This window comes from Tachyglossus aculeatus, chromosome 1, assembly GCF_015852505.1.
Source record: "Tachyglossus aculeatus isolate mTacAcu1 chromosome 1, mTacAcu1.pri, whole genome shotgun sequence".
NCBI classification, from domain to species: Eukaryota; Metazoa; Chordata; class Mammalia; order Monotremata; family Tachyglossidae; genus Tachyglossus; species Tachyglossus aculeatus.
Window position 1 is genome coordinate 78,417,008 of NC_052066.1, and position 11,760 is coordinate 78,428,767.

Sequence of the window (11,760 nt, forward strand, 5' to 3'; positions counted from 1 at the left end):
AACCTGATCACCTCGTAACCTTACCAGCGCTTAGAACAGTGCTTTGCACATAGTAAGTGCTTAATAAATGTCATCCTCGATATCATTATTATTCTCTGGGTCTCAGTTCCCTCATCTGGAAAATGGGGATGAAGACTGTGAACCCCCCCGTGGGACAACCTCATCACCTTGTAATCACCCCAGTGCTTAGGACAGTGCTTTGCACACAATAAGTGCTTAATAAATGCTATCATTATTATTATTATTACAGTGGATGGGGGAGGTGAAAGATAAATACTGGGGAGAGAAGAGCAGACCTTTTCTGCTCTGTGACCTTGAGCAAGTCACTTAATTTCTCTGTCCTTAAGTTACCTCATCTATATAAGAAGTAAGACTCTGAGACCCATATGAGACATGGACTTTCACAATCCGGTAGGCTTGTGTGTACCCCAGCACTTAGTACAATGCCCGACAAATAACAAGTGCTTAACAAGTACCATTAAAAAAATCTACTTTTAGGAATAGGGGAATTCTTCCCCCAAGATTAGTACTTCTTCTTCCCCATCCTTGACTCCCCCATCTTTCCCACCTCCTCTCAAAAACCACTCCTTCCACCTGTACCTCCAACCCTATTCCTTCTCACCTTATACTGTGTTAAGCACTTTTTATGGGCCTAACACTCTACTAACTCCTGAGGTAGGTACAAGATAATAGGTTCCACCTGGGGCTCATAGTTTCCACATGGGGCTCACAGTCTAAGAGGAAGAACAGGGATTGAATCCCCATTTTGCAGATGAGGGAACTGAGGCACAGAGAAGTGAAGTGACTTGCTGACAAGTTTCAAAGCCGAGGCTACAATTCAGGTTCTCTGACTGCCTCTTTCCGCTAGACCACGTTGCTTCTGAAAGCAAAATCGTTTCCCTCTACACATCCGCCAAGCTAGCTCTCTTCCTCCCTTCAAAGCCCTACTGAGAGCTCACCTCCTCCAAGAGGCCTTCCCAGACTGAGCCCCCTTTTTCCTGTCCTCCTCCCCATCCCCCCTGCCCTACCTCCTTCCCCTCCCCACAGCACCTGTATATATGTTTGTACAGATTTATTACTCTATTTTACTTGTACATATTTACTATTCTATTTATTTTGTTAATGGTGTGCATTTAGCTTTAATTCTATTTGTTCTGATGACTTGACACCTGTCCACCTGTTTTGTTTTGTTGTCTGTCTCTCCCTTCTAGACTGTGAGCCCGTTGTTGGGCAGGGACCGTCTCTATATATTGCCAACTTGCACTTCCCAAGCGTTTAGTATAGTGCTGTGCACATAGTAAGTGTTCAATAAATATGAATGAATGAATGAATAAAAACACTTCCCCTGTACTTTCTTCTGTCCTTGACCGTACTCTTCAAGGGCTCGCTTTCCAAAGACTTCTTCTTCACTGCTTTCAAACTTGCCCATTTATCCCGTATTCTAAAAAACACTCCTTTGACTCCCACATCTCCCGCCAGTTATCACCCCATTTCCCTGCTATCATTCCTCTCTAAACTCCTTGAGTGAGTTATCTCAACCCACCTCCTTTACTTCTGCTCCTCCAGTTGTCTGCTTGACTCCCCCCACCAAATCTGACTTCTGCCCCCTTCACTCTTTTTTTTTAATGTATTTGTTAAGCACTTACTATGTGCCAGATACCATACTAAGCACTTGGATAGATACAAGCTAGTCAGGTTGTACACAGTCCCTTTGCCACGTAGGACTCACAGTCTTAATCCCCATTTTACAGATGAGGTAACCAAGGAGAAGTTAAGCAGCTTGCCCAAGGTCACATAGCAGACATGTGGTGGAGATGGGATTAGAACCCAGGTCCTATGATTCCCAAGCCCGTGCTCTTTCCACCGGGCCACACTGCTCCATGGAAACTGCCCTTCAGAGATCCCCAGTGATCTCCTTCTTGCCAAGTCCAATAGCTTCCTATTCCATCCTAATCCTCCTCAATCTCTTAAATGCCTTCAACACGGGGAACTACCCTTTTCTCCTGTAAACATTATCCAACCTTGGTTTCACTGACTCTATCCTCCCCTGGTTCTCTTCCTATCTGTCTGGCTGCTCCTTCTCAATCACTTTTGCAGGCTCCTCCTCTGCATCCCACCCTTGAAACTGGTGCTGGGTGAGGTTCCCTCAAGGCTCAGTTTTGTGTTCCCTTTTATTCTCCATTTACACTCACTTCCCTAGGAGAACTTATTCTCTCCCATGGCTTCAACTACCATCTCTGTGCTGCTGATGATTCCCAAATCTTCTCCTGCACTGATCTCTCTCTCCTTCTCTGAGGTCCCACATTTCCTCCTGCCTCCTGGACATCTCTACTTGGATGTCCTGCTGAACCTCCAATTGTCGTGTCCAAAACTGAACTCCTCATCTTCCCACTTAAAACCTGTCCTCCCCCTGATTTTCCCATAACTGTATATGACAAATGTAAATGACCGATGTAGAGAAGCAGTGTGGTTTAGTGGACAGTGCTCTGCACATAGTAAGCGTTCAATAAATACGATTGATGATGATGGAAAGAGCCCAGGCTTGGGAGTAAGAGGTCACGGGTTCTAATTCCAGCTCCGCCACTTATCATCTGTGTGACTTTGGGCAAGTCACTTAACTTCTCTGTGCCTCAGTTATGTCATTTCTAAAATGGGGATTAAGACTGTGAGCCCCACGTGGGACAACCTGATTACCTTGTATCTACCCCAGTACTTAGAACAGTGCTTGGCACATAGTAAGCACTTAACGAATATCATAATCATCAGGATAGCACTAGTCTCCCTGTCTCTCAAGCCTGTAACCTTGGCAATATCCCCCACTCATCGCTCTCATTCAGCACAAATATACAGTCCATCTCCGGATTGACTTCCAGACTGTGAGCCCATTGTTGGGTAGGGACCGTCTCTATGTGCTGCCAACTTGTACTTCACAAGTGCTTAGTACAGTGCTCTGCACACAGTAGGCGCTCAATAAATACGATTGAATAAAATGAATGACTGATTTTACCTGTCGGTTCTACCGTCACAGTATCTCTGTAATTCCACCCTTTACTCTCCATCCACACTGTTACCACCCTGATCCAAACAGTTATCCTATCCCATCTTGACTACTGCATTTACCTCCTCATTGACATCTCTGCATCCTGTCTCTCCCAACTCCCATCCATACTGCACTCTGCTAACTGGATCGCTTTCCTAAAAAAAGTTCAGCTTTTATCTCCCCACTACTCAAAAACCTCCATCCACTTCTACATCAAACAGAAACCCCTAACCAGTGGCTTTAAAGCACCCAACCTGTTCTCCCTTTCTGTCCTTACCACACTGACCTCCTACTACAACCCAGCACGCACACTTAATTCCTCCAAAGCCAACCTGTGCATTGCACCTTGGACTTGTCTGTCTCACCACTGATCCCTTTCCTGCATCCTCCCTCTGGCCTGGCATTTCCGTCCCCTTCTTATACAACACACTACCACTCTCCCCACCTTCAAATCCCTACCAAAATTACATCTCTTCCAAGGGGGCTTCTCCAACTAAGCTCTCCTTTCTCCTACTCACGTTCCCTTCTACACTGCCACCGTACGTGGATTTGTACCCTCCTAAGCACTTGATATTCACCCCTCCCTTAGTCCTACAGCAGCGTGGCCTAATGGAAAGCGCACGGGCCTGGGATCAGAGGACCTGGGTTCTAATCCTGGCTCTGCCACTTACGTGCTGTGTGACTTTGGGCAAGACACTTAATTTATCTGTGCTTTAGTTCCCTCATCTGCAAAATAGGGATTCCATCCCTGTTCTCCCTCCTGCTTAGACTGTGAGCCTCATGTGGGCTCTGTTGATCTTGTATCTACCCCAGTGCTTAGTATAGTGCTGCTTAACCTAAAGGATAGAACACAGGCCTGGGAGTGAGAAGGACCTGGGTTCTACTCTCCACTCTGCCACTTGGCTGCTGTGTAACCTTGGGTAAGTCACTTCACTTCTCCTCATCTATGAAATAGGGATTAAGATTGTGCGCCCCCACGTGGGACAGGGACTGTGTCCAACCTGATTAGCTTGCATCTACCCCAGACCTTAGTAATAATAATAATAATGATGGCATTTGTTAAGCGCTTACTATGTGCAAAGCACTGTTCTAAGTGCTGGACAGTGCCTGGCATATAGTAAGCACTTAACAATTATAATAATAGAATAATAATAATAGCAAACACCACAATTATTATTAGTAGTAGTATTAATATTATTTCCATATCTTTATACCCTGCCCTTTCTCCTATCTGTATTTATTTCAGTGTCTTGTCTCCCCTTCTAAACAGTAAGCATCTTTTGAGCAGAGATCAATTCTCCCAATTCTATGGTAGTCTCCCAAACATTACGTCCAGGGCTCTACACACAGTAAATGCTCAATAAGTACCATTGATTGAGTGATTATTTCTCACCCTTTTTGTCTCCCCAGGAGTCCTCTCCCTTCCTCCCTGTCCCCTCTTGAGTGAGTCTGTCCATTCTCTCTTTCTCCCCGTTCTCGCCCTCTGACCCAAGAGAAGGTGCTGGACATGGACACTGAACCTCCAGCCCATGGCCACAGGATCTGATTAGATGAGCCTAGTTAGCTTTCCTCCCCCAACCAGCACTCTCCACTTACCCATTTTAATAATTAATGAAAGCACAGCAGTGCAGTAACCAAATGATTGAAGCTGAGAATGTAACCAAATGCAGTTCAAATGTTGAAGTAGGAGCAGTAGTACCCCTAGTAGTAGTAATAGGAGGAGGAGTGCTAACGGCAGTATTTACTGAGCACTCCCTTTGTGGGAAGCATCTTGGCCTATTGGACAGAGCATGAGCCTGAGAGTCAGAGGACCTGGGTTTAATCCTGCTTCCGTAACTTGCCTGCTTCGTGACCTTAGACAAGTCACTTGATTTCTCTCTGTTCCAGCTTCCTCATTTGTAAAATGGGGCTTAAATATCTTTTCTCCCTCTTAGATTGGGAGCCTCAGTGGGACAGGGACTTGTATCTCTCCCAGTGCTTAGCTCCTAGTAAGTGCTTAGCAAATACCACAATTATCGTTATGATTGTTCTTTATAATAATAATAATAATGGCATTTATTAAGCGCTTACTATGTGCCAAGCACTGTTCTAAGCGCTGTGGGGGGGGGGATACCAGGTGATCAGGTTGTCCCACGTGGGGCTCACAATCTTCATCCCCATTTTACAAATGAGGGAACTGAGGCTCAGAGAAGTGAAGTGACTTGCCCTTCCCCACAGCACCTGTATATATGTATATATGGTTGTACATATTTATTACTCTATTTATTTATTTATTTATTTTACTTTACATATCTATCCTATTTATTTTATTTTGTTAGTATGTTTGGTTTTGTTCTCTGTCTCCCCCTTTTAGACTGTGAGCCCACTGTTGGGTAGGGACTGTCTCTATGTGTTGCCAATTTGTACTTCCCAAGCGCTTAGTACAGTGCTGTGCACATAGTAAGCGCTCAATAAATACGATTGATGATGATGATGATGATGATGACTTGCCCAAAGTCACACAGCTGACAAGTGGCGGGGCCGGGATTCGAACCCATGACCTCTGTCTCCAAAGCCCGTGCTCTTTCCACTGAGCCACGCTGCTTCTATAATATGAATGCAGTGCACTGTACTAGGCACTTGTGAAGCCCAGAATAACAAAGTGACATGTTCCCTGCTGAATGACTAGAACAGACCCCTGAACATATAGCCGGGATTCTCTAGTTCTGCTATACTGAATTCAGCTGCAAATCCTGCCAGGGTTCGGCTGCAAATTAGTAGCAAGCCCAGGGAAATTGCCACCGATTCTCAATAAAACACTGACTGCCCTTCTACCCAGGAGTCCTTAGAAAGATAAACACTCCATAATTTGAGAATCACTGTTTTTTTTTTAGTAAAAGAACCAAATGCAATGTGTAGACCAGCTAATATGAAACAGCACTGAAGATTAGGATAGTGTTTTAATCAATCAGTCAATCAATCAGTGGTATTTATAGAGCACTTACTATGTGCAGAGCATTGTATTAAATTCTTGGGACAATATAGTACAACAGAATTAGCAGACAAGCTTACAGCATAGAGGGAGAGACAGACATTTATATAAATAAATAATGTAAATTTAAAGATATGTACATAAGTGCTGTGGGACCAAGGGTGGGGCAAATATCAAATACCAAAAGATCACACACAGATCCAAGTTCAGAGGAAGAGAAATCTGATTCCACCTTTGTTTGGATTATTTTAATCCTAAAAATACAAGAATAAAAGACGAAGTATTTTTTACCTTGTGTTTAGATTTGAAAAGTGCTTTCATATTTGTTTTAGGTGCTTTCATATTTATTTTAGTCTTGCAAGTAGTTATAAAATATGTAACAACCTGCCCAAATAAATGTTACCACTCTGACAAGTCATACACCTATTTTTCCAAGGGCTTTTGATTAGAAAAACAAATGCAGTCAATCTTCTTTACTACCTCTGAGTTATAAACCATTACTTACTATGGTTAAGTGGCTGTTATTAGCAAGGCTACTTGAGTTTTGGTTGTTTTGCTTAATTAACTGCTGTTATTGGCACCAAACTCTTCCATTTTGATTGCAAATGTCTTCTGAAGTGAAGTTGACCTCAGAGTCTTACATATGTTTAATGGAGTTTTAGTCATTATTGTAATTAACCCCATTAATTCTGGGGTTTTATTACAAGACCAAATCGACAGTGCAATAATGTAATTCAAGACTTTGATATTGCCTAAAAAAGAATTTTTCTTTCACTATGTTAAAACTTTTAGACTTCAGAGAAGCAAGTTACTGTGCTTTAGAGGAAAAATGGGGAAGGGGTGTTTTCCTGTAATTAAATAATTACCTACTCTAAATTGTTGGATGATAATGCATAGTGATGTATTGGTTATCAGTGGTCCAGTAAATACTTCTAGAGAAGCAGTTTGACCAAGTGGAAAGAGCAGGGCTTGGAAGTCAGAGTTTCCGAGTTCTAATCCCAGCTCCCCCACTTGTCTGCTGTGTGACCTTGGGGGGGGTGAGTCACTTAACTTCTTTGTGCCTCAATTTCCTCAACTGTAAAATGGGGATTCAATACCTGTTCTCCCTCGTGTTTAGTCCCATGAGGGACAAGGATGGTGTCCAACCTAAATTATATCTGTCCCGTTGCTTAATACAGTGCTTGGCACATAGTAAGTTCTTCACAAACACCACAGTTGTTAATATTTTCATTATTATTACTTAGGAATAGGAACTTCCAAGAGTACAGTGACCTTTTCAGGTTGCAGGGATACCACATATTAACCAATGGTTAATATGGGAAGGAGGCCTTCCCAGACTGAGCCCCCTCCTTCCTCTCCCCCTCCTCCCCCTTCCCCATCCCCCCCGCCTTACCTCCTTCCCCTCCCCACAGCACCTGTATATATGTATATATGTTTGTATGTATTTATTACTCTATTTATTATTTTATTTGTACATATTTATTCTATTCATTTTATTTTGTTAATATGTTTTGTTTTGTTGTCTGTCTCCCCCTTCTAGACTGTGAGCCCGATGTTGGGTAGGGACCGCCTCTATATGTTGCCAACTTGTACTTCCCAAGCGCTTAGTACAGTGCTCTGCACACAGTAAGCGCTCAATAACTACGATTGAATGAATGAATGAATGAAATGCCATTAATGTTTCTTACTAGTCATCTCTGCGCACAGTAAGCGCTCAATAAATACGATTGTATGAATTGTCATCATCGCCGTTGGTATTCACTGAGTACTTACTATGTGCTGAGCACTGTGCTAAGCACTTGGGAGAGTACAATACGACTGAGTTGGCAGATATGTTCCCTGCCCACAACGAGCTTACAGTCTAGAAGGGGAGACAGACAATAATATAAATAAATAATTTATAATATATAGTATAAAGATATCTGTGTAACTGCTTCGGGGTTGAGGGTGAGGCAAATAGCAAACACCCAAGGGTCTCTGATCCAATTGCATAAGTAGTAAGGCTCAGTGGAAAGGGCATGGGCTTGGGAGCCAGAGGTCGTGGGTTCTAATCCCTGCTCTGCCACTTGTCAGCTGTGTGACTTTGGGCAAGTCACTTAACTTCTCTGTGCCTCAGTTACCTCTTCTGTAAAATGGGGATTAAGACTATGAGCCCCACGTGGGACAACCTGATCACCTTGTATTCCCCCAGCGCTTAGAAGCTTAGGCCTTCCCAGACTGAGCCCCCTCCTTCCTCTCCCCCTACTCCCCCTCCCTATCCCCCCCGCCTTACCTCCTTCCCCTCCCCACAGCACCTGTACATATGTATATGTGTTTGTACATATTTATTACTCTGTTTTACTTGTACATATTTATTCTATTTATTTTATTTGGTTTATATGTTTTCTTTTGTTGTCTGTCTCCCCTTTCTAGACTGTGAGCCTGCTGTTGGGTAGGGACCATCTCTATATGTTGCAAACTTGTACTTCCCAAGCACTTAGTACAGTGCCCTGCACACAGTAAGCACTCAATAAATATGATTGAATGAATGAATGAAATACGATTGAATTAATGAATAACTGAATAGTGCCTTGCACATAGTAAGCACTTAACAAATGCCATCATCATCATCATCATCATCATCATGAGCAACAGAAAAGGGAGAGGGAGCCAAGGAAAAGAGGGCCTAATTAGGGGGACATGTGACTTTAATGAGGCTTTGAAGGTGGGGAGAATGGTGATCTGGCATATATGGAGGGGGAGGAAGTGGGAAAGGGGTCCGTGGCCAGACAGACGAAATCAGGGCACAGTGGGGAAACTGACGCTAGTATACCCAAGCACTTAGTACAGTGTTCTGCACATAGTAAGTGCTCAATAAATACGATTGAATGAATACCAGATTGAACCCAGAAGGTTAATGTCCTCTCACAGTTTCTAACACCCAAGTAGTAATTTACTCAGCAGGATCTGTAGTCTGTATTAATCCTCAGAAAAACCTTGTGAGGGCCATACTGAGCAATATGATCCCCTTTTAATGATGAGAAAAGTGAATCCAAGAGGGATTATTTGCAGAAATCGAATTTCTTGAGAATGAAGTGACCTCAATCTTGAAACGGAGTGGTAGTAGTAGTGCTGATGATTGTTTAAAATCAGTCATCTTTGTTTCTCCTTGTAGTATGTTCCTTTCTTTCAGCGTGCAATGGTAATTTTAAATTTGTGTTCAACTCAGAATGATTTACCCCAGGGTGATTTGGAAAATGTAATGACTATAAGACCCTGTGAATTTGACTCTGAAATCATTACTTTGACCCCTAGAAAATACTGCTGTCTATGCCCCCTGTATCATTGCAAAACACAAAAATCCCAACAAGTCTTTGACCCAGATAGCAATTTCCCCAAAGTGTTTGAGTGGTTGAAAACAGATTTATAACTGAGAACTGTCTCTGTGATCTTCATCTGGGTTCTGGATTTTATAAAGTAATTTTAAAAAACTTCTATCCATTTCGTTTCTAATAGTCATTCAATATTTCTTCACTCATCTGATTAAACAGGAAAACTGCGGCATGTCTGTGTGTAATGGCAAAATCTACATCCTGGGTGGAAGAAGAGAAAATGGAGAAGCAACCGACACCATTCTCTGTTACGATCCCGCAACTAGTATCATCACGGGAGTAGCAGCGATGCCCAGGCCTGTGTCATATCATGGCTGTGTAACTATTCATAGGTTCAATGAAAAATGCTTTAAGCTGTAAAGAAAGGAGCCCTCACCAAATAATAAGAACGCTCAATTCAAGATGGCATTCTCAAGAGCTCTGTAAAGAGAAACTGACGTTTTCCTTAAAGTGTCACGTGCAAAAATGCTCCTATACTGCTTTGAAAAACAAACTTCGTTGCAAATTGTAAATAGAAAAAGGCACCCCCAAACCTTTCCAGTAACTGAAATTCTATTTTCTAATTTGATAGTATGCTCACTTGATAAGTGTGTCCCCTTTTTGTAAAATCAAAGTCCTTGGCATTTTGGAAGGGTACTTTCACAAGAATCTGTAGGCACCTATACAGGGTAAGATGTGATAGATACTTATTTTCAGTTATTAGTGTAGAATCCTTTAAAATATAAATATGCGTACTCTCCAAACATCTATGCACCTAGATGTGATTAAAACACAAAATATTCATTCTAGCTGGAAGTTACATATGATTTGCCCATTTCTAATTGGCATTAACCCCTGTTAGAACCTTAATTAATTCATAATAAGAAAACAGATTTTTAAATTGACTATGATGATTATTGAGGGATGATGTCCTACCAACGTGAGAACTTGGAAATGGCACAGTAGCTCTTCTGTACTTCATTGGTCACTTCTGTACACCTGTTGTTTCTTGAAGCTTTTTTGTGGAATCTCCAAAACAGTGCTCTGAAACCACAGATTAATTCCAGTGGAAATCAACATATGAGACTCTTGAATAGTATGCCTTTCACCTCTCGACCAGTTGTTATGTTTTGGTTCTCATTTTCTTGAACCTGTCCCCTAGATCCCTCATCTGACAAGTGGTCACTAAAAGCCGCCTTTTCAAAATTCAAACGCAGAGCGGATACAGCTAGGGAGTAAGGGTTCTGTTTTAACCTTATCAGAAAGCGGATGGAAACAATGCTGTTTAATAGTCAAAGGTATATGTAGGCAGTTCTTGTTTTTTTTAACCGTTTTGCAAAATGCCAGGATCAACTGCATCCTTTCAAAGAACAAATTGTCTCTCAGATCTTTCCGACTTGGGTTTCAAAGAAGTCTGGGTAGTTAGGGAGGAAATGAATGTGGGCGATGTGTCTGTGTGCCCATTTGAGCATTTATAATGAGTCTTGGTGTATCGTGCATATTTTTTGATGCAGGTAAATAAGGCTTAGAAACCTTCCAGGTGTCCTGAATCTCGACCGGTTCCGTTTTCAGAAAATTGCTGCTTAAGGTCTTCCGCTTCTCTTACCAATCTGCCGTCACCTTTCTGGAATTGTTGTAATATGGAATATTACAGAGCTAGGTCACTGTTTTTATGGGAAACCCAAGATAATGACACTATTTTAAAAGCATCAGTTATTTTAGCAAAACAACCAGACTTCAGTTTTCAAAGAAAACATGAAACCTTTTGATAAACCTTAGGTAGAATTGATTCTGTGTGTATTTGGCAATACAAAGAGAATCACATTATTTTTAGATCAGAGGAAACTTCCACAATAAAATCAAAAATGTAATGTTAGCCCTTTTTGGAGTTTCTGTTGTCCAAGCCGTGTTTTGAACAGCTACACTAGTCCTTGTGACTAATAGCCTTAAGAAAAAATTAATATTTGCAGTTAAACCCTGTTCAGGTGGAAAACAATATTTGGGACATTTAAGATAGTGTTTCAGGTAAATCAAAATAATAATAATTAACATAATAATAATTTTGGTATTTGTTAAGCGCTTACTATCTGCTGAGCACTGTTCTAAGCGCTGGGGTAGATACAAGGTAATCAGGTTGTCTCATGGCGGGGCTCACAAGTTTAATCCCCGTTTTACAGATGAGGTAACTGAGGCACAGAGAAGTTAAGCAGTTTGCCCAAGGTCACACAGCAGGCGAGTGGCAGAACCGGAATTAGAACCCATGTCCTCTGACTCCCAAGCCCATGCTCTTTCCACTAAGCCCCTAAAATCAAATTAGAGGAAATTTGAGTATATAAATCTTCATTCTGTGGCAAATGTTTTGTCCTCTTATTTAACTCTATGCTTATGGTAATCTGCTC

At 41.9% G+C, this 11,760-nt stretch overlaps 1 protein-coding gene across 1 annotated transcript in view; it reads left to right on the forward strand.

The window, feature by feature from the left end:
- Positions 1-11,467, forward strand: part of KLHL24 (kelch like family member 24) — a 93,472-nt gene extending 82,005 nt beyond the window's left edge. The window contains exon 7 of the mRNA XM_038769369.1: positions 9,542-11,467. Coding sequence (XP_038625297.1) covers positions 9,542-9,742 — 201 coding nt within the window. The 3' untranslated portion in view covers positions 9,743-11,467. The remainder of the gene's footprint in view (positions 1-9,541) is intronic.
- The last annotated feature ends 293 nt before the right edge of the window (positions 11,468-11,760 follow it).